The sequence below is a fragment of the Hetaerina americana genome, unplaced genomic scaffold, assembly GCF_022747635.1.
Source record: "Hetaerina americana unplaced genomic scaffold, ioHetAmer1.1.p SCAF_9, whole genome shotgun sequence".
In the NCBI taxonomy this organism is placed as follows: Eukaryota; Metazoa; Arthropoda; class Insecta; order Odonata; family Calopterygidae; genus Hetaerina; species Hetaerina americana.
In genome coordinates, this window is record NW_027287538.1 from 72,328,746 (window position 1) to 72,352,699 (window position 23,954).

Here is a 23,954-nt window from a genome sequence, read left to right on the forward strand (position 1 = left end):
TGAGACAGGAGGTTAGACATAGTTTGAATGCCTCTGAGACATGTAGGTTAAGAATCAGAAAAATAAAATGGACCAATAAAAGCAAATAATGAAGTCTCAGGAATGGCGGGGAAAAGACATTTTGAGGGGGGGACTTTAAGTATGGACAGCTAAAGAATGAATTATTATAATACTTAGTTTGGGTCTGAGAATATATTATGTCATGTAAATAAGGACTTTGTGGTGGGTTAGTATCAGGGTTCTCTAAAACCTCATCTTAAGCGGGTAGGCAATTACTGATAGTGAATACCAGTAGTTATAATGCCCCATAGTCATAGACTGCATGCATAGCAATATGTCACTGGTCAACTCTCCATTTGTGCGCTAGATCCACAACTTTCAGTCAGTCAGTGATGACTGAACCCATCTGGATGTCTAGTCAGTTGGTCTCTTTTGGTTGTGGCCAATCGAGTCAGTCTGGGTTGATTACATTAACCATTATGTTGGAGAGAAACCCTTTAGAATGGATTGCCAGCCTTGGGATTGGATGAGTAGGGATGGCGATTCAATCAGTTTGCATCATAACTCTCAATATTTAGTATTCAATTGGTAAACAAATCCACAAACCATCATTCCAATGACCATTGATAATCATCTAAACTGTCAATTTTGAATATTGGGTTATTTTGTGGGGATGAAATATCATGTAGTTTAATTCCAATGTGTGTGTGTGAATCAGTTTTAGCTTTTCCTTTGCGAAATGGTGTGTACAGCTTTTAAAAATACATATGCAGGGAGAAATGTGTCCACTTTTTCTAAAATTTTTAGACATTAATGGTGATGTTAGTCATTGGTTGAGCAATGCTGCACCATGGGTGGTTCACTCTAAGCTTTAATTATGGTGCACATCTTTGCCTAAGGTGGGAACCAAAACCTAAGATTTTCATATTTTTAATTAGGCATCATCAGTTGAGAGCAATGTACTCTGTGCTACTGAACTGCTTTTATGCTTGATGCCAAAAATTTCTATTTTACTATTTGGGTGTGCTAATAGGCTGTTTTATAATATTAATTCAGCCTTGCCATTAATTGTCAGTTTTGCTGCCAGACACTCCAGTGAGTTATTACTTCAGCATCGTGCAATCCTCATGCATGTGTATTAGGATGTCAGGAAGAGTGGCAATTTTTAATTTAGAACATTTTTTGCTATAAGCTGGAGATTTCTGTACTTGTGGTTTTATGTTTGGCTAATTCTGTTGTCACTACATGTGCTGAAGTTGATCAAATTTGGCTTAACTTTTTTGCCATGACATCAGCCTGCCCAAGTACATAATGTATTCCTTGTACAAAAGTGAGGACACTATAATGTTCCTTCTCGTTCAGTAAAAAATTCTTTTAGTGGAATTTTGGTCTTCTCCCTGTTGATGATCACCAGCTGACTGAAATAATGTTTTTGGGGCTTTCTTAAGTTTTCTTATTATTGACCCTAGGAATTTACTTAACTTCACATTCACAGCCAACAGCTCACACATCTTCTTTCTACATATATTTCATGCATGGATGTGGTAGTCCTGGGTTAGAGCATTTGAGTACTTATCAGAGGACCTGGATTTGATTCCTGGACACCCTCAGCTCAACCACGGTGTGATTTTTCAGCAACCAGAACTTCCTGGGAAACCATGGCCAGCCCAGGGAAAGGATCTAGCCTCCTTTGCTACCCTGGTGCATGATTTTCAAATGCCATCGGGCTTAGTATTGGGTGAACTCTACCGTCACCAACCAAACTGACCTTCCTTTGCGTTGATTACCATGTTAATGGTTTTATATTTCATGCGTGTTGGTGCTAGATCAATAAAAGGCATTGATTAATTGCAGATAAATCTATAAATTATCAAACCTGATGCCAAGAAAAATGTAATCAAAAATTATTTTTATGTGAAAGAAACAGTAAAGAAGATATTCTCATTTTTAACTCATAAAAAAGTGCTTGTTGAAAGATTTTCCTAGAATATTGAAATGAAATTATTGGCTTTGTAATTCCACACACTTGATTTCAAAATACTACCCAGGTTTCGATGTTGAACATCATCATCGGAATGGTGCGGAGGATAACGTATAGGCTTCCTGTCGAGAGGGTCTGGGTTCAAATCCTGGAGATAACAAATATTTTTCAGTGGTACTCTGATCCCTACTCGAGGTACTTTGTGAAGAGCATGTTGAGGGAGTACGAAATCTGTTGGATGGGACGTTAAACTGTGGACCCCATGGTGCCTTTCAACAAGAAGAGGCTAATGCTGATGCTGGATTTCTCTCCACCCTTCGTTTCCCATCCATCCCGAATGGTGCAAAAGACCTCAGCTGTCCTTTGCCTCCCCATAAAAAACTAGGTCATCATTAGGTGGTCCTCATAGAAGAAAACTTGGCAAATATACCTTCTTATCAGGGGAGGGAGGGTTGGTCAGAGATGGAGGGGTAAAAAGGTCAAAGTACTATATAGCTGGGAAGAAAAGAGAATTACATCTTTCAGTGTCAATTGTTAACTTAGAAGAGTGATATGTCTAGGAGTGGGTGGTGCAAGGAATACAAACTTTTGAATCCATGCTGATTTCCGGGAATTACCGTCGCGTAGTTTAGTTGGTAGCTAAACTAAACTACGCGACGGTAATTCCCGGAAATCAGCATGGATTCATCAGATAGACGGCGCGGAAGCCTAAGGATTAATACAAACTTTTGTTGGCAAGTTCATCCTTCCAACAGATGCAATTCAAAATTTCCAACTGCTCTAAACCAGCAAGCCTTTGACCTTTATTTTCAAAGTGAAGCATTCTATGTCGAAACCTGGGTCGTGTTTTTACATAAAATGTGTGGAATTAAAAAGTCAATTATTTCATTTCAATATTTTATGTAAATTCCATACAGTTGTGCCAGAGACAAAAAAATTTCAGAACATTTAAGTGACACAATACAATCATAAAAAAATCTGTTTTTGGCAAAAAAAAACACATTGCCATTGATCAGGCCTGTTCTTTGACCTATCTCTGGGTAGAGTGAAAAATGTTTGTCATCTATCTGACTTGTTGCCAATTGGACAATTGACCATTGGTTAAGAATTTAGGTTCCTTTCCATACTTGAACTGTTCTCAATCGCATGTGGCAATTAAAAAATTAATCGTATACCTGTAGAATCCAAATCATAGTGTCTCGTGTAGCAGTCTCTATATTATTAGCAGATCTGGAATGGTCTACGAGACAAGTTTAAAGCTTCTGTAAGTGCTAATGAAGACTGACTGAGACCAGCATCTTGCTGTCTTAAGGCAGCATAATTGAAGCCCATTATTTAGAAGTGCTCTATGCCATATCTAGTAAAAGCCCCAGCACATCTGTGATAATGGGTATACTTTCCAGCTAAGCCAAAAGTTAAAGTGATAGCCTTTAATTCACTTGATAGCTTCCTCCTCCCTGGAGGATTTGCAGAGATGTGGAAGGAATAATGTGTAATGAGGCCTGCAGTGAAGGAGGCTAGAGGTAATACTCCATGAGCTAATTATCAATCTTCAAATGGCGCAGAATATTCTGTTTCTTTGAAATGTGATGTGCGGTGAAAATATTTTGTCCACCCCCACAGATGGCAGTAATCAGCCAGCCAGTACACCAGAAGGAAAGGCTTGTGCGCGGTATTGTCGGTGCCCTAGTCGTCCGATTGTAAAATTTATCGAATATTATTACTGTTTTTAATTATTATTTTTAAGTTAATAGAGTCACCATGCCAGGTGAAGATGTTGCTATTCATTTGGGAATTTTTTCAATGTCCGATTCAAGTATCTTATTTTTTCTGTTTTAACAGGAGGGTCGAAAGAGTATTGGTCATCTCCCGAGAACCTCCTCTCGCAATGGAGTAGTAATTATATAGCTGAAACGAATGATCTTGATAAGTTTTGTTCGAATATCTCTTACGTCTGTTCTCTCAGCTTAAGTCAGAAGGGAGTTGCCACAGAGTTAGGACCGCATCAGCTGATGGTTGGAGCGGTCTTCAAGTAGAACAATGTATATTGTTACCAATGAAGCACACACATATTGATAATGTAGAGAGCCGGGGGAGAGGGATTATCCCATTCGTATATTACGTCTATTAATTACACCATTTGCGAAACTTTTCGGTTTTTAATTTGCTTTATCCGCTCTTCGTCTCAGAGTTAGGAAAAGAATTGATAATTTTATTATCTTGAATGAGTGGAAATGCATGCTCTCTTCCTCGTAGCATCGGTCATTCAAAATTGCTTTATTTTTCCACTTATTTTCATCATGTCTCCAAATTGTTGGGCTATCGTTAGGAAACAAAACCTTTGTCGTTCTTTTAATGCTCTTGGCATCACATTTTTTCGAGGAATCCGCTGAGAAAACAATTGTCCGCAGGAAAAGAATTGCATACGGGTTAACAATAGATTTAGAAGTGTCTTTCAAATTCAAAGAAAACAGTAATTCTTCTTAGATCGTGTGAGATGCAATTGTAAATGTATATGCGGGCACGATTAATAAAAGTTTCACACTGTGTCACCCTAAGGTTACCAAGTGTCTCGCATATCTATATTGACGCGTAAGTTTGGAATAAAAAAGGAAAACCAGTACATCAAGTAACTGAATATGTAGGAACACGGAGGTTACGGTTTATTGTCATACGTGGCAAAGAGAGGAGGGGGTCAGACAGAAGAGCCGCTTTGCATTCAGCCAATGGGAGAGCCTTTACCATGCCGAATAGGCGTGGTCTGGCGACTGCTTCGTAGATGATATTCGTCCTGGAATTGCTTACAAGGCGATTGCCGGTTTATCATCGGTCGTTCAACGTCGGGGAAGGACTAATAGTAACAGGCGGTAATGCTCAATATATTATCTGTTTCCAATATTTTCATTGATTTTAAAAAGTGTTTCTGACATAATTCAGGAAAATTGCTTAAGTTCTTTACCATTCTTATCAATTTACTCGACACAAATGCATGATTTTCTTCAGGCATATTTTGGTCGTTTAATTGTCAGAGAACATATGATTAAGGAATGCCCAATGAACTTTGGAGAGTTAATCAGTTGATTTAAGCAACTATTGCACCGGCAAATTGTCATGTTTTAAAGTTTATGGTAACCTCTTAAGTGAAATGAAGTTTGCAAAAGAGTTTTATGTTTTTCTCAGTTATAAATCTTTGTGTGTATTCTTATAAATAGTATATGTTATCTTAATGATTTCGAAAAATATTTCATCGTGTGGAAAGCTTTGAATCTGAGTAAAACATGGGTATATATTTATGGCATGCTTACTTATCGTTTCAGGCCATGGAGTTAGTCGAAGGAGTTATTATTGTGTTTGCCGTGTCAATATGCAGTTTTGTGGTTCACAGAGTGTACAGGTTTGCAATGCGAGGAAAAACTTACGAAGAAGCCATAGCAGAACAGAGAAATATGCCTTTAGAACATTTGCTCTTAGGTAGAGGTAAGGATAAGAATAAAGATAAGAAGATCAAAAAAGTTGGGAAGAAGGCCAAAGAAAAACCGATAGAAAAGGCAGATGTGCAGACTAAAGTGGCTCCCAGTGGATCCGTGAAAGGTGATGGAGTTCAAAAAAATGCTGTCCTAACTGGAAGCAAAGTTGAACCTGTAACTAAGGTATCCTCCAATGCGTCGGCTGTTAAACCAAGTCCTCCTGCAACCATTTCAATTCCGCCAATTCATTCAGAGAAACACCGGGCTGTAGAATTTGGGAAACCTGAAGCAGAGTTTGAGAATGACCAAGCAGCCTCTCAGGTAGGAAATATTTTTCAAGGTGTTTAAACGTTTTTTAAAGTTCTCAACAATCACTCGCATGTGAGCGACCCAATTACTTGTTTTCCGGAGTTACACTATTTCGTTATAACCAAATTCTGTTGTGCTTAACCCACTGCAGTAAACAGATATTTTTTTAGAACTAAGTAATAACACTAGTTATTTTCCTTACGAGAATTCTGTTAACCTGTTTTGCCAGTAACAGGTATTTTGTCATCAAAATTTCGTATAATTTAACTAAGGGAAGCAAATGCCCCCTAGCCGAGACAAAAACTACGCTACATGCTCTGTAGCGGTTGTTTCATTCTTTTAATTCTGCTTTGGATGGATGAAATGAATTTTCACGATTCCTACTTTCATTTAGGATGAAGGAAAGTCAAAGAAAAAGAAGAAGGCTGATAAGGGAGTTAAGCCAATCCTTCTGAATCGGGAGGAAGTGAGTCCGGTGGATACTTCCCTCATTAAGGACGAGCCAGAAACTCCCCGCACTGTCAACCACTTTGAGGAGAGCAAACCGAAAGATGAGTTTCTGAAGAGGAAGCATAGTGTAAGTTCCAATTTTTTACCGGAAAGTTTCCAACCGTTTACATATGCCCCGTTGCATATGTCTGTTATAGTACAAACTTTAAAAAATGGCCCACCACAACGTTTTGGGAATAAAGATAATCGCCAAACTCTCCAGTAATCTTGAAATGGACCTTATTCAAATGCAAAATGCCCACATGGCTGTTAAGTTACCCCTTTAATTCCACGAACGAGGAATAGATTCAAGACAAATGCTATGTTAATGGTATTTGTTATGTAGATTTGTGTGCTTATATTATCAATATGTTATAAAATGTTTACAATTTATTGTGAGCCTTCTCATGGCGAGTTCTCCAACTTGTCTAATGCTGATAAGAACAATGAAAATCTTGTTGAAAAATGGAGAATTGGGTGCATTTGTGGAGTATATGATTCATTAAATATATATCTTGGCCTCTCAAGGTTATATTCCTGTGCAATATCTTGTGGATTTATTTTTGGTCCCTAAAATTACAACCGTGGGGTTATGATTTCGCCAGCTAATCCCATGGAATTCTTGAAATTCCATCTACATCATGATTTATGAGTACATAGATGATATGCACAGGGAAAGGCACTGCCCCCCCTACCCTGATGTGTGAATTTCACACGCCGTTGGGCTTAGTACTCCACCGTATCATATCTAACCGACCTTCAGATTGACTACGGTGTTTATGGTTTATATGTTTCAGAGCATCATGACCTGACATTTTAATAACCATTTAAATGCCATTTCTAATCAATATTTTCATTTGGATTTGGCGTGATAATTGTTGTTCCTGAATTCCAAACTATAAATGAAGAATTTTCAGATGCTAAAGTCCCTTAGAGTTAATTGATTAAATTACCCTCGGGTAGAAATTCATTTTAGAGTATACATTGTGTCATCTGTTGTGTGATTGATATGTTTGTAAGAGACATAAGCTAGCATTTTTTAGCAATTGTAATTTCTAATCTGAAGATTTAGTTTGCTGACAGTGTAGTGTATGCATTAGGTGTTTTCAACATTCTGAAGTATAAAGTTAGAAGTTACTCGTGTTCACATTTATTTGGTGAATATGGTTTCAAAGCTTAATGGAGGGACATTCAAATGCACCTCACTAGTTTAAAGATTGTAGTTTACATTGCCAGGTGGTTTGATAAATGATATCTGATTTACCTGTACGTAAAATCACCTGTCTCTCTTTTTATGATGATTATCTGTTTCCATCACTAATCAGGTAATCAAAGGAAAAGTAGTGCCAGTCATGTCGTCTAATAGTCATGAGTTCTTAGCGTTGATTGTTCAGTTATTGGTGTGGTTATTTCAGATGACATGCCAGTCATGGATTAAAGTCGTCCCAATATTCATGTGACATGGGTGATCAAATGAATTGTTTAACTCAAAGGTAACTGGCCCTGACAGATCCTTCAAATTGTTTTAAAAATATTCTTTTTTAGCTGTGACATATGTTGGTCCCTCTCTGTTGGATTCATTTGAAATCTCTTTCCATTGCATCGAGAATTTGTAGAATGTCTTCTCATATCATAAGGAATTTTTCAATCAAAATTTTCATTTATAAAACCTTCTCTTGATAAAGTTGTCCATCATGTGTCAGTGTTATGTTATTTCTTTGAGTTGCAATGATCTCTTCTTTCCTTGACGAATGGTAGTTTACCTCGGTTACTTTCTTCCAAAACCTCCCTCATGTAAATCCTAATATCTCCATGCTCACTCAAAATTCTCTTTGCTCGATTGATTTGAACCGGCAACCTTGACTTAAGTGAGAATCATTGTCACAGATTTAGTGTAATGGAAACAAACCTATGCCATTGGCACATAGTGATAGGAATCTTGCCTAGACAATTGGGGCGCGTGTGTGCATCATTGCCTGATGGAGCCGATGTACAAAGTTTGTATAAAAAGTATCGGTGACAATTTTATCCTGATGTGTGCGTGATTTACTGAATTCAGAACGTCAGTTAAGTGTGTGCATGATCACAGATCGTATTGGCATCGATAAAATGGCATTGCTCACTATCATTACTGTAAATTTGGCGACGAGAAAGATCTGCGCTAAATTTTTCCCGTAGGTTTTTAGATGGACAACCAAAAGCAGAGTCTAGTGTCTGCTTGTGAAGGCCTGCAAAGTGGCCCAGCGGTCCCCTAAACCCCTTTACACTACTGAATTAGCACCAGCAGATTATTTCCTATTCCCCATAAAAGTGAAATCCTCCCTCAAAGGAAGGCCATAAGTGCCTTCAAAGAAGCTTGCAGTCCTGCCCTGAAGGGAATGGAGGAAATTTCTGACTCCGACTACCATGGAGCCTTCAAGTCGTGGCGAAGTCACTGGCAAAAGTCTGTCAACTCACAATGGATGTACTTTGAAGGATATTGAGGAATTATAGCAATATCGGAAATATATTTTTCTGGTACTTTTTATACAAACCAAGTTTGGTGCACAAAATATTGACGAATGGTTAATTTGATAATCGGTATTCATTTGGGAGGTATTAGCTATTCTTATTGTTTCAGAAATCTCATGATGCCTCCAAAAACTTTTGATGAGTTGTTAACTTAAAACTTGATCATTATCCTTTTTATAAAGTTTTGAATTAGCATATAGCTGACAAATAACAATTAATTAGTAGGCATTCAGCAGTAAGCGGTGGATTAGGCCTGGCCCCCTGGTTTCCTGTGGAACATATAAATTTAAAAATTCATTTGTTTGTGATTTGCTAGGCTGACATTGCCATGACATGCAAAACAACCATTTAATCCCTTAATCTATCCACCCCACTTTCTCAACATATTGTTTGTTTCTATCGCAGTCATCTTCATTCAGTCCCGGTGAAATATTTCTATCCACTCTACTTGCTCTCTTGGTATTTCTCCCTATGACATCCTATTCTTTCCTAACGAGGCTAGTGTGTCTCTCTCCTGTTGTATGTAGGCACAGGGTATAAGGGTCTGTCCGGAAAGGATCTAGCCGTGCAAATGTTTTGAGAAAAATAGAATCTTTTCCACTCTTTTTTTGGAATGCTCATTAGGTGGCTAGTCTCACTCTTTTATCTCGTCGACATGAAGAATTTCATGCTGCGGTTGCAGGGGACTCACTCCAAGCCATGCAACAAACGTGAACCCAGGTTTTCCTAAAAAGGGTGTTAACTTGAGATGAATCGTGGGTCTGCTGCTATGACCCTGAAACAAAAGCCCAGTCTTTCTAGCAGTCAGTTGACAAGATAAAGGAGAATGCAATGGGGCAGCTGATGACCTTTTCGATGAAAAAGAACTAGCTAATTGTTTAGGAAAGTGGAGGAGATTCTGGGATAAGTGTATGAGGTCTCGAGGGAATAAGGGTTCATTGTTCTAGGTATGCTGTTTTTCTCAAAGTATTGCTTGGCTGGATAGTTTCTGGATGTAGTTCGTATAGTTTGAAACAATGTTTTTGACGCCAACTCATTGAGTTAATCATTGTTTTTGGAAGGAAGTATCTTTTTTGTAATACATTTGATTTAAATTTGTCGTTGGGGTCATAATTAGTTTATTCTTCCAAGAAGGAGGAAGCAGGCAATCCTGTGCAAAAATCTAAAGAGAAGTCAAGGGCTTCTGGAGGTGACAGGAGTGCCCTGCCGCCACCTCACCTGGAGCCATCCGAAGTGAAGACCAAGGTCTCTGATGGAGAAAAGGATCACAAGCAGGAAGAGAAAGCGCAAGCTGGTCATGGAAGTGGCAGCACTTCCGTGCCGCAGACAGCCTCGGCTGTGGTTTCACCTCCTGGGGGTGAGGCCATGGCACAGGATGATGCGGTCCAGGAGGAGGTTGTTGAGGTGCAAGTTGCCCAGCTGACACAAGCAGCCCCTAGCAATCAGGAGACCAAACGCAAGAAGAAAAAGAATGACCTGCTGACCCTCCAGCAAATGGGTGAGTTGCCTGTTTTCATAACAATCTCTCTTGTGGCACGGCAAGGAAACCAAGGTGGCATTCTTGAGATTTGTAATGGAGGCGGTGGGACTGTATTTAGGCCAGCAACGTGATACCTACGGTTTCTAATCTGTTTTGTATTAAGTTTTGCTCATGTTATTTTGCTGGGGACTTTGTGCCTCTGCTTTGAATCAATATGTTTCCAATAGCAGCCTCTGATGGAAAGTCATATTTATGAAGGAATTAAAGATGCCCACTAAATCAATCCTGACAAAACTGGCGAGATTGTGCGTTTAGGTCAGGAGTTTTTCGTCACGATGGTGAAAGAGTGACCATTTTATTTTGTGTTTCATTCAAATTTGTGTTTGAGTTGTACTTATTATTCAAATTCTAAACTTTATGCCTCAAAGTCTGTCGTACAGTGGTTAACTTCAATGTGCAGTGGCCGTATTTTTTTTAATATTTGTCCTATCCCAGATTATTACATAGTAGATAATTTGGGAGTTTGAGATTATTTTTTGATAATGTGGGAACTTCATAGGCTAGTGCAGTCCATTGTTAAAATATAACCAAAATGCATTGCTCTAAATCATTAATCAAGGACCAGGATCTTTTCAAATGCATTTGTGTGAAAGGTAAGAGCAGGTGAAGACATATCATAATGCATAGTTCAGCAAGGGGAAGTACGGGGTGTAAAAATCATTTGCCTAGCCCGGTCAAGGTGAATGATTTTTACACCCATTGTTGCATTGAAATGCACATTAGCAGATGACTCCGTTAAAAGTTACTGTTGCGGCATCTCCTGCAGTTTTTTTGGAATTTGGGAAGTACAGAGACAATCTTATCCTCTGATAAGCTCAAAGCTGCATTATCCTTGTGGTGGTGCAAAGCCAGATATGAAATTTTATCTTATGATTTTATCTCTCAAGTGACGTACATCCCAGAATATTTTCTCAAATCTTGTACTTAGAAACCGAATCACTGACTTTGCATGCTGAATATTTCATGTTCCTGAGGTGATGTAATCTGTGCCAATGGCCAGAGTAATTTCTTTTGTAAAAGTCCTTTCTATCGACGTTTATCTTAGCTGGGTAATGTGATGATAAAACATGAATCAGTTCAGTCTGTCAGTTTCTGTAATACATAAGAAAAGCCCATGTGATTGCCCGCTAACACTTCTGGAAATCTTCCACAAACATGTTGCCCTAAATCATTTTGGTTCACTAAATGTTGGGTTAACCATGCCACTCTTGCCTGCTCCTATATTCATTGGTCTTTTCAATTTTGAAGCTGCAATTTTATGCGTGAGGAACATTGCCATGTGTATGTACATACTCTTGTCATTTCTTTTCATGACTGTGCTGTTTGGGTTTTCATTAATATCTAACATTAAGTCCAGTGCATTGACTTTAACATGGTGGAATGAGATTGCATTGTATGAATAGATGTTACAGAAATAGGGAATCATCTGCATTTCCTCTGGTGCTTCGAATTGTTCTCATAAATATGCATAAATGCATATTTATGACTATAGGGTTGGTGCCCCAATTGCACACAATTCCAGCAGTTTGTAGAGCATTGCACAGACATAGATGTCAGCCCCACAAGCAAGGGAGAAGGGCAGGAAATCATGTGGGGTAGTTGTGCCATTTCGAGATGGATTTGCCACTGCTATTGCTCAACTTCTCATCTCTTTGCCTTTATGGTGGCTCTTTACGGCAGGGGGGGGGGGGAGGAGGGGGGGTATCATGCCCCTTGCCTACTCTTTTCAGGAAAGGAGTAGCTCTTTCACCATCAACTTTTTTCAAGACCCTTTCTGAAGAGATTTTTCTCAAGCTCTTTAGTGTGATTTCACCTGTATTCATTGAGAGTGATATATTTGGTAAATATTTTCAATAAGTTGTGGGAGCGCTGCCAGTAAAAATCTGAAATGATATTCTCCTCTCGCAGAAATCCGATTTAAAAGATTGCTTTGGTCAGCTGTTCAAATGTTTGTTGCATGCATCAAATTTTCTGACCTATGGATTTCTTATTCGTAAGCAGGCATAGAATCGTCACTTCCACTGTAGAGTAACCAGTGTTGTAATTTGTTGTCTTATGATAATGATTTTGTTTTGTATGGCAATCAATTTTCCTCTGATAGTATGCTGATCAAATGACATCTTGGGAGGAATGAGAAATCAGGTTACAAGATATGTCAGGGTCATTTCGTGAAATACTTTCTTCAGTGGTTTCCTCTCTCCATCCTCTGTACCCAAACTACACAGGCCATTTTAAGGGGGTTTCTTTCCACCCTTCATGGTGTGGTGCTACCCTTATATCACCAGAATTAAAAAATGGATCTCCAATATAACAGAGTTTCATTTTGATGAGGCGACTTTTAATAGAGATAAATCAACTCCATAATCTTTTGCCTGCACTGGGAATGCGTCATTACCTACATTCTGCCTGTCGAAGCATAATTTGTGATCCCTTATTTACTTATCCTGATGTAGGACATGTGCTTAATAACGATTGAAAACAAGGTTGAATATGCTCAAACTTTCCTGATTTATTCTCAGTGAAAATTTTCTCAAAACGTTTTATAGTAGTAGTAGTTTTGAGGGGAGGCGACCGACAGCTAAGGTCATTTGCGCCATAGGGGATGGATAGGAAAGGATGAAGGGTGGAAAGAAACCCGGCGTCGGCATTGGCCTACTCTTTACGAAAGGCGCCAAGGGGTCCGCAGTTTAACGTCCCATCCGACGGACGGCGTACTCACTCAAAGTGCCCTCCACAAAGCACCTCAAGTAGGGATCGAGATACCTCTGAAAAATATTCAACACCGCCGGGATTTGAACCCGCGCCCTCATGGTGGGAAGCCAGTACGTTAGCCCCCGCACCATCTCGATCCCCTCAAAACGTTTTATATATCTGCCCTACCGTCACTCTTAATGTGAAATTATTTTTGCCGTAAGAGAACATTAATTTTCCATGGTCCTCACTCAAATAAGTCGCATGCCCCTTTCGAAAGTAATGCTCGCTTCTGCAAAGGCCTCACTGCGTGCGTTGGTCCGTCTGTTTCGACTTGGTCAGATATTTTGCTATCGTAATAGGTTATCCATTTTTGCGACCCTCGCTTCATATCGATGACGCGTGTACGTTTTTGTGATCGCGTTCGAAATTTCCTCGCGTTATGAGATTTCGCTCGTGTATTTTCAGCGGAAGGTCAGTGTCACTGCCGCGCCGCCCTTCTCGCTTCGGGCGCGCCGTTCCCCTCCGCCCCCCAATGTAAGAGATTCCCACGTGGCGCGCCGCGATTGTCACTTTCCACGCTGGCCACCGAAGCAGCGGGGCCAGTGGTGGTTCGCGCTGCCTCTCGTCGTCTTTCATCTGGAGTCCACGTGCTCGGGGCAGGGTTGCAGCCTCAGAAAGACGACTGCTGTGTCGTCACCCGAGCCCCTCGGCTGACATGCCAGTCAGCCCTCAATTGATATCGCCCTCGTGGACCCAATGAAATGCTCTGCTCCGCTAAGACGACGTCCGTCCGTCTCTTCAGTGGAATTGTACGGAAACATCCGAAGGGAAACTATTTTGTTACCCGTATACTCGTTTGGGCACCGCATTTTGTTATTATATTTTTCTGCTTTCTTCTTGATGTCATTTAGTTTTTTGTGGCAGCCACGATGACTTATGGCCGATAAACGCATGGCGCGTATTCGGCGTTTTCTTTTGCCACTCGGAAAAGAACACGTGTACTTTGGCGACTTTTTTGTCGCTTGTTGGATGAGTAAAATCGGAGCAGTACCTTCCGCGATCGGAATAGGAAAATGTGCAAATAACATTTGAGCAAAAGTCAATTATGGACAACTGAAAGGACAAATTTGAAGGAATAGGCGTGAGAAAGAATTCGGGGTGGTTGCCGAAAATATATTTCTTTTCTAAGTCTGCAATGCCGAGAGAATTTTTAATGTCAGGCAATTTTTTAAAGATTTTAAAGCACTTTTAATGTACGAGTCCCAAAGCAACATTCACAAGCGTTTCCGTGGAAGGGACGTCCCAAGGCATTCGACTCGAGCCCTCATAGAATCGTGGAATTTTGTGTGCGTGTCGTGAGTCATGATTGGAAGGTGTAGTGCGGTGTTTTATTTTGTCACGTTTCTAAGCGTTTCCTGAGCGCGAGAAATGAGTTACCGAAAATTCCTCAGCCATCATATAGCATTTGGGGGCGGGTGTACGCTTAGTAAAGTGTGATCTTATTCCGCCGCGTTATACGGGAGCACAAGAGCGAAGAGAAAGGTGGGATCTTTGGTCTATCTGGCCTCTAGCGCTGGAAATGGCGTAGATTATGAGGTAAATGATGTTTGGGCGGGCTGTTTCCGGGTTTAGTGAAAGTCGGCGATGGCAGTTTTTGCGGCGTTTATCGTGACTTTCGGCTTGACGGTCCACTGTTCGGGGAGCGAAAGATGATTCTGGAGATGGCTTGGTTAGAACCCGTTCCAGGATCCTGCCGCGATGGCGGTATCGTCGGCGAATGTGAAAGCGGTGATTAGTGGAGAAGGAGGAAGATCATTGGCAAACCATTTTGAAGAGCAAAGGATATAAAATAGGCCTGGGGGACGCCACAGTTCATCGGTTTTTCGGACGACGGTGCATCTTCCTCGTGCAACGAGCTTGCGGAGAGGAAGCTCTTGAATCTTTTTCTGCAAGTGTCCAGGGGCATTCGATCTAAAAGAGTCACGTGCCAGATCTGGTCGATGAACTTGGAGTACAAGAATAGTACGGCTTTGAAACCCTTGGGAGATGCACTCTTATGTGAGTCTTGACTTGTTGAAGGCTTGCGGACTCCTCGAGAGACTGTCGCGAGCTTTCTTTGTTCGGGTCGGATTAGGTCATTTGTCCATATGAAGGGTTGAAGACTTAGTAATGGTTTTTTTTTTTTCAAAAAGTTAGGAAATGTTAGACAGAAAAAAGATAGGGTTAAAAAAGTCTGTTCAATAGGATGGTAATCTTTCCCTGATTTTATTTATTTAAAAAATGTATTTTAGTACCCTGCAAGCCACCGCTGGGGTATGTGGCAGGGGTTGAATACGCATCAGGCTAAGTTTGACCCGAATATGACCCTACCGCTGTCGGGCAATGTTATTCTGATCCAGGGAGTAAACAGAATTTAGCAATTTTCAACGCTTTGGGGAAGTAGCAAGATAAAAGAATGGCCTGGCTTGACGCATTGAGAAGGTGCCGGTTCGACAATTGTCTTACCCCGGCGCCTTCTTTGGATACACGTGATACACGTAAAGATTTGATTTCCAGCCGGATTCCCGCCACTGACTGGAGTGAAGGGAGGACTGCTGGCTGGCCGAGGGCTGGCCTCGGCTGTCCTCGCCTCCCCGTCACCCTCCATTTTCTCACAGTCTTTAGAGTGATCGTTCTACGGAATCCCGTCGCAAGGATTTCTGCCTTCTCTTGAACGTCACAATGGATCACGTCGTATTGCCAAAAGGGTTGGTCGGTGCGATCTTTTTCGACAGGTACCTCGAAATTCCCCAGCGTTGTCTTTTAAGGGGAGCGACTGAAGCTTACCCATCCATTGATCGTTCCTGTGGGTCGCAATTTCTTTTTTCTCGCAAAATGCTAAAAGGTTGAAATGTTGGTTGGTCACAAGGGTCACGATCTCGCATCCATTTTCCGCGGTTTGTGTTACGTTGCTACATGAGGAGGAAGTCGTGGTATGGAACTGGTGGGTGGTGTTAAGAGCGGGTGGCGAGGGAAGGGATCGTTGGTCTCTCGGACATGGTGGCCAATGTCGTAGGGGCAGTTAATGTTGGGTAAGGGTAGTTAATACGGTGATTACGGCACCGGAGAGGTTGACAAACTGTTGCCACATCGTTTTGTTACGGGAGGGGCGTGAACTACGGGGAGGAAGCGGTCCGGATGGCCATTTTAATTAATAAAAGATGGCTCGAAAGATCGCTTAGCACCGAGGGCGTAGACATTTTTGGTGTCTTACTCGTCGGGCGGAAATCCAGAATGTCTTCTGCGTTGCTGAGCGACTGGGTTGGAAATTGAGAAAAGTGACTGTGTCGTGAGGCATCGGAAGCCGCATGCATGCGCCAGTGAGCTCGACAAATGTTGCAACAATGCTTGCTTGTGTTTGTGGCACTTCGGCACTCCCTTGGACTACTGGAATGGTATGATTACAGTCCACATTGCCAGCAAGTAATGAACCTCGGTGATATTCGTGGGTTGATTGCCATTTTGTAAGATCAAGTGGTAATCTGGCGGTAGATGTTTGAGTACAGAGGTCGCCGTCACTTTTGCGTCGGTGTTATGGGGGATCGGGATTGGTGCGGTGGATATCGTACTGGCTTCCCACCCTGAGGGCTCGGGTTCAAATCCCGGCGGTGTTGAATATTTTTCAGAGGTATCTCGATCCCTACTTGAGGTGCTTTGTGGAGGGCACTTCGAGTAAGTACGCTGTCCGTTGGATGGGACGTTAAGCTGCGGAACCCTTGGCGCCTTTCGTAAAGAGTAGGTTAATGCCGACGCCGGGTTTCTCTCCACCCTTCATCCTTTCCCATCCATCCCCAATGGCACGAATGACCTCAGCTGTCGGTCGCCTCCCCTAAATACTACTACTACTAGCTTTTTATGCTGGTTTGTCATGGACTGGTCAAACGTTTGCCTGTTACCACACGCCCCCGCATGTGGGAGTGTGACGCAATTTTGTTTCAAAATGGCTACAATGAAAATCAGGGGGCACGTTTCTGATGCCCTCTGTAGTGACAGTACCCTGTAAGCCTCTATCAATTATATACGAGAGGCACGGTGTGAAGTGCTCCTCATCCTCCATTCTATGCTTCTTTTTCAAATATTTCTCTCGTTCACTACACACAATAATCTGGAACAGATCGGTATCGTTTGCAAACATTAACTTCGAAAGCACACTATGTTTTTCCGTTATATGCTCTCGCTGTCTAATGGCGATTCGTTAACCCCTCACCGCGGGGGCCGCCAACCGTTCTTGTGTACGTGGCAAAGGTCGCGTGAATGCAAGTGGTTAGCGGCCGCCATTTCAACTATTCCTCAACTCGAGGGTTAATGCTGGCGGGGGCTGGCTTGAGGGCCACCTTCGGAAGTGTCCTGATCCGGCCGCGTCGGATGACACGTCGCTCATTGGGCGGGTGGGCTGACCCTCCCCCGTGCCCTTCCGTTCTGAGGGGGGGGGGGGGCAACCCACTCACGTTTTGACGCAAGGTCGTGACTCACGGGTTTCGAGAGTACGTGATGAATTTCAGCGTGGGAGCCATCATCATTTTTCTCCCGAGTGTGAATTTGACGTCCTCGGCGCGAAACTATTCAACGAAAGAAGTCGTGGTGATCAGGGTAATTAAGTGATGCAATAATGTGTCAAAGGGTGTTCTCGACTCTTCTTGTGTGCGATTCCGCGGAGGCGACGGCGCTGTAGGCTTACAGGTGATGTGGCGCCCGCTCCTCTTGGTTCGCGATACGTATGCACCGAGAAGTATTCGATTTATGCACGCTGGCCTTCGTTGTGCGTTTAATTACGGTTGGCTCAGGAGAAATTAAGAGTGTAAGTTTCTTTCTGCGAAAAGACTCGACGCATTCCACACGAGAGGACACAAATTTTGATCGCTTCAACCAGTGACACAAACCTTGCCCTCACCTATGAAAGCCTCAAATCAACCTTGCAAACCAACCTTCGGGTTTATATTTCAAAATCGTCTGATTTAAACCTGAGCGATTCACAAAAATACTACACTCCTCTGTTTTACGCGTAATCACTTATCGTAAAACTTCATTGCTAATTATGTATGTATGTGTATGTGTGTGTCTATATATATGTATATACTTTTTTCTTTTCGATGTGCAAATCTGTGTTAATGAATTGATGTCTGTCTATATGTATTTATGTGTACGTATGAATGTATTTATAAGTTTAATGGCTAATATAATATGTATATGACGATGGGTTAAATGGAAGAAGGGACCATTTGGTCTCAATTTCGCCCAAATAAAGACCACTATCTATCTATCTAATTATGCGGAGAACCTAATTCAGTAGAAGAAAAAGAGCCGGCTGTCTGTTGTGGGTGAGGGGGGGGGGGCTCTCCTCATTCATTGCCCTTGTCTCTCCCGCCGTCTGGGATTGCGACGGAAAACTATGCCCATCCCAGTGATGGTTCTTAGTATGGGTTCCCCTTGGCCATGATCGCTTTCGGTGATCAGTAATGGGGTCACTGGTCTGTTTTAAGAACGAGAAATTTGAAATCAGAAGGTTTTGGGATAGAAACCCTGAGGTTGGTTTGATATGTAACCGGTGACATCATCTACGGGACAAGAGGTTCCTTATGTCCCGTTCTTCGTGTGATTTTCCAGAATGTGTTGGGCACCAAGAGGATCACTTCGGGGGAATCACCTGAGGAATATTAGCTGCTAGTTTCCGAGGACGCGCATAACAGGAAGTGCTTTCTGCGAAGGCGTTTCGAAGAAGGCAATGATGCAACTGCATTGTGTTCAAAGATGAAGAGGCGATCGCACCATTGGGGGGAGCAGTTATTTGTACACTTTTCACCCTGGAGTGTGTGGCACTCCTTCGATTGGAGGCGGGGGCATCAGCGATGCACTTGTCGGTCCGTGATCTGGGCGCGGGAAACAACGTTAAAGAAAATTACGAGTTAAATCTGTTCTACACTCAATCTCTCTTACCTTATTAGCATGATCTCACCTATCGTAGTACGATGGGATTAAAGTAAATACATTTTCAAAATCACTGCTAAAGAGACGCCCTTCCAGTTTATGCAACGGCTTCAATCTGTAATTTAACCTTCGCTCCGTGAGTGATTCTCAGCCTAGCTGCTCTAATATTTTGGATACGCTACTAAGTTTATCACGACAACGTTTTACAAATCTAGCTTCTGTACTTTGCACGCGATCCGATGCGGCAATTAATCCAACTTCGTGAGGATCCCATATACTTGCAGCATATTCGAAATGAGCCTCAACCAACGACAGATAACATTTCTCTGAATGAGCTCGCTCAGGGGAATGCGTCGTGCTGTCGCATTTCAAGGTGCAGAGGGGGAAGGGTGCCAAGTCAACAAAGCCAGCCACACCTACTAAAAATCTTTTACGTTACTTTCTGGACACCAGCTATAAGTGTTTCTTTGTTTTTCCATGTTTTCTGCCATTACAGTTAAATATAATTTTACTCTTAAGTTCCAAAAGTCTATAGTCAGTCACCAGTGGGGCGAGAATCTGGAAAATATGAATACCTACGTTGTACCTTGGTTTGATGGCTTACATGCACTGAGAAACGTCTAGTCAAGCGACTTGAATACTGTCGCATTCTCAAATGCGTATTTAACCGCTAAATGGCTACACAAAACTAACTTAAACATATTTTCCAGAATCTCGAGCGGCGCTGTCTTCAAACTCGGGTTATCATGAACTCGGTGTTATGTTTTTGAATTGAGTTAAGCATTCGTCAACTTTAATACATTATTTATTCTTAGTTATATCGTTAAAGATACATTATAGTTGCATTCTAATTGAAAGTGATGGCATGCATGCTAGTTTAATGGAATCACTGGTAAATAATAAAGTGCTGTGTGATATTCCGGGCAGTGTTATAAAAATGACCGTCTTCGATCCTAGCGGTCGCCTTCGTCTTTTGATAATGACGAATCGCCATAGAAACAGGCCACGTCAATGTATTATTCGGGGTGAAATATTACAAAATCAACATTGTCCGCCCGCGATAGGGTCATATTCGGTTCAAAATTAGTCTTGTGTGTATTCACACCATAGCGGTGGCTGGCAGGGCACTTAAAAAATATACATATGTATTACTCGTTGATAATTTTTATTAACTCCAACATCGAGTGAGTTACAATTGAAGAACTATGCATACAGAAAGGATCTTGTAACTAGGACAAAGAAAGCGAAAAATAATAATTATATGCGCCTTCCCCGAAAAAATGTTCACATTTTGCTGAGCTGAACGAATAAATTTACAGAAATGATTTCTCATTTGTATTATCGGGCAGAATATTTTCACGGCACCGAATGCAAGTGCGATGTATCGTGGGTTGTTAAAAGTTGTCTGGGATGATTTTACGTAGCCTTCTTTTCTCTCGATAAGACGGAAGGATCTTAGATGGGAGTGGTGCAGGACAGTGGACGTCGGCAGAGGGGTTTGCCGCCGCCGTCGAGGCGGGACAGACGCCCTTCTCTCCCGTGGAACGGCCGTGGGAGCTGCTCCCCGCCCCCCGGGGTGTGCTGGATTGTGTTCCGCGTCCAACCGGGTCCCCCGCTGGAGGGGCGCCGGGGAAGGAGGTGTCGGAAGGTCGAGCCGGCGTGTGTGTGCGCGCCGTCGCGTGCGATATCTCGTATCGCCGCGCGGTTCGGGTGTCCCCTGTGCGGGAGTGCGTGTCGCAGGAGGTGAGGGGTCCTCCTCGGGTTGCGTCCTCCGGACACGCTCCGCCGCCGCCGACCCGAGACACCCTGGGGAAGGGGGGGCATTCCCCCCCTGTTGCTTGCGACCGGGACTCCATCGGGCGCCCCAGGGGGGGCTGTTTGGCCATTATTCTTGGCGCGAGGTTACTTGAGGTTCATTTCGTGCCCGCAGACATATCCCACATCCAATGTCTACACGTTGCCTTTCGGGGCAACTCCCTTCCCCCCCCCCCTCTCTGTCTGCGACCAGGAACTGCTTCGCCTCGGCGATTCCTTCCACCCTCTGCCCCGTGGCCTTCTGCATATATTCCTTCGCCTCCGTGTCCCACATCTCTCAAATTGTTTCGAAAAAGCACTTTTCTCATCCCGAGGTTTCTTTGCCTTAAGGAGTTCCGTTGGCCACATTCCTCCCATCTCTCCTTCTGAGAAAACAAATGAGGAAGCACTACGTATGGTGGGCGAGGAAAGGGGTTTGTTGGGAGAAATCCTATGGAGGCAGGAAAAATGGATGAAGGGCGTATTGACTGGCAGAGGGATGCTGAAAAGTGTAATAGAGGGGAGAATGTTAGGCAAACGAGGAAAGGGCAGGAACAGGGTAGGGATTTTGGACGGGAGGAAGTACACAGAGATGAAGAGGGACCTGATGTAGAGACGTTTGCTGGATTGTGTTCTGTTAGGAGTCACAAAATATTTAGTTGGTAGTTGTGTCCATCCAAAACCTATCTTAACCGGTAGATTACTTAATTATACATATCGTGCATACATATGTATCTTATGTGAAAGTCTCACTGATGTGAATAATAATGTATACCAAGTTAGCACCAGCGAACAAAAACACAGGAAAATACGAAAAAGAAAGAAACTCGCATGTTTTCGAATTTTAGGTGGTCAAGCCACCTTTCTCAAGGTAGAGAAGGAAGGAACTCCTCTCTTCCTTGCCTCTCTGGGCACCCGCAGCTCCACCCAAGCTGTGTACCAGACCTTTCGGGTACCAGATCTTCGTAGGAAACCATAACCGCCACTGGGGCCCCCCTACCCTGATGTGAAAATGTCACACGCCGTCGGGCTTAGTACTGGGTACGAACTCTATCATCACCGAGCAAACTGACCTTCGGGTCGATTACATCCAAGATTCACCCTTAGATCTGAAAAGGGCACATATTGTACCGTGCCGGTAAATTTACAACAAAAAGAGTTAATCATGGAATTTCAACGACATAAGTAATATGTATATGATATTTGTGAGAAAAAGGAAACTAATGATTCCACCCAGAATCATAGTATGACTAATAAAAAATCAGGATTTATTGGAAGAGTATTGCGTAAATGTGATGAAAAGGTCAAAGAGAAATGATATCTGTCGTCGGTTAGGCCTCATTTAGAATACTACCTTGATCAAAAAGTTCCCGGAATAACCACCGTGTGGCGCTCCCATCGTTCCGATTTGAGTTCTGTTTTTTTTGTTAAATTGGTACATCTGTTGTTGATATTCCCTTTAAATCTTAGTGTCATAACTTGACATTTGCAAAAGTTACGTAGCCAAGAGTACATCTATCTCTGTGTGTGTTGGCGATTTTTTACAATTTCAGAAATGGATTTAAATTTGCAACAACGAACTTGTATTAAATTTTGCGTAAAAAACGGATTTAGTGGCGCACGGACGTTGGAAATGTTGGAAAAGTGTTTCGGCAACGATTCTCTAAAAAAAAACGGTCGTTTACCAGTGGCACGAGCGGTTCAGAAGTGGTCGTGAGTCAATCGAAGATGATGAACGCAGTGGCAGACCATCGACATCGAAAGTCGGTGAAAAAATTGATAAAGTAAAAGAAATGTTGGTCAATAACCGCAAATTAACCATCAGAGAAATAGCGGAGGACTTGAACATTGCCTATGGATCCGCCCAAGACATTGTGGTTAATGATTTGGGTTTCCGTCGTGTAGCAGCAAAGTTGGTTCAATTTCATGCAAAAAAGAGACCGTGTTGACGTCGCAAAAGACATGATTTGCGAGGCTGAATCCGATCCCACATTCATCAAAAGGATCATTACTGGAGACGAGACGTGGGTTTATGAGTACGACACGCAATCCAGACATCAGGCAAGTGAATGGCGTTCACCAAATGAGCCGAGACCAAAAAAACCACGTCGTTTTCAGTCAAAAAAGAAGGCAATGCTGACGGTTTTCATGGATTACAACGGTGTAGTGCATCATGAATTTTTGCCAGAAGGCCAGACAGTAAACAAAGAGTATTATTTGGGCGTTATGAGACGTTTGCGTGAAGCAATTCGCCGAAAGAGACCAGAAATGTGGGCAGAAAACTCGTGGATTTTGCACCATGATAACGCACCGTCGCACAGTGCTATCATTATTCGTAATTTTTTGACGAAAAATGCAACAAATACCATCCAACAGCCACCGAATTCTCCTGATTTGGCTCCCTGTGCCTTCTTTCTGTTCAATCGAGTTAAAAAAACCATTACGGGGAACGCGTTTTAGCAGCCGAGAGGAAGTAATGGAAAAATCGCAGGAAGCACTGATGGACATACCGAAAACCGAATATAAAAAATGTTTCGAGGATTGGATCAAGCGCTGGCATAAGTGTGTTGCAGTCGATGGGGATTACTTTGAAGGGGACAATATAGATTTAGATGAATAAACTTGTATTTTTAATTTTCTGAATAAATTCCGGGAAATTTTTGATCAAGGTAGTATGCTGCAAGTATATGGGATCCTCACGAAGTTGGATTGATTGCCGAATTGGAGCGTTTGCAGCGTAGAGGTGGTAGATTTGTAAAACGTTGTTATTGCAAACTCAAAAGGGTATTCAAAATATTTAAGCAGCTAGGCTGGGAATCACTCTCGGAGCGAAGGTTAAATTACAGATTAAATCTCTTATATAAATTGGAAAGAAGACTCCCATAGTACTGCGGTAGGCGAAATCATGTCAATCAAATTAGAGAGGTTAAGTGTAGAACAGATATATTTAAGATATAATTTTTTCCACGGACGATAAGGTATCAGAATAATATTGTCCGACCGCGGTAGGGTCATTTTCGGGTCATAATTAGTGTGGTGTTCATTCAACCCCTGCCGCACACTCTATCGGTGGCTTACAGGGTACTATATTATCAAAGTAAGTTTGCTTCAAAAGACACGCCAAAAGAAAGGCTTTTAAGTCGTTCGTTTTGATGTTGCAATGCTCATGCTTGCTTCTGATGATAGAGATTGTTTTCCACGAAAG

The 23,954-nt window shown here is 42.2% G+C and overlaps 1 protein-coding gene across 7 annotated transcripts in view; it reads left to right on the forward strand.

Annotated features, from left to right (window-relative positions):
- The first annotated feature begins 4,717 nt into the window (after nt 1-4,717).
- Nucleotides 4,718-23,954, forward strand: part of LOC139698947 (ribosome-binding protein 1-like) — a 73,269-nt gene continuing 54,032 nt past the window's right edge. For 6 of the 7 annotated variants that reach the window (XM_071597915.1, XM_071597917.1, XM_071597920.1 and 3 more), the window contains exons 1-4: nt 4,718-4,848; nt 5,299-5,769; nt 6,152-6,334; nt 9,889-10,255. In XM_071597915.1, coding sequence (XP_071454016.1) covers nt 5,302-5,769; nt 6,152-6,334; nt 9,889-10,255 — 1,018 coding nt within the window. In that variant the 5' untranslated portion in view covers nt 4,718-4,848; nt 5,299-5,301. The remainder of the gene's footprint in view (nt 4,849-5,298; nt 5,770-6,151; nt 6,335-9,888; nt 10,256-23,954) is intronic. The other variant, XM_071597916.1, reaches the window with a different exon arrangement.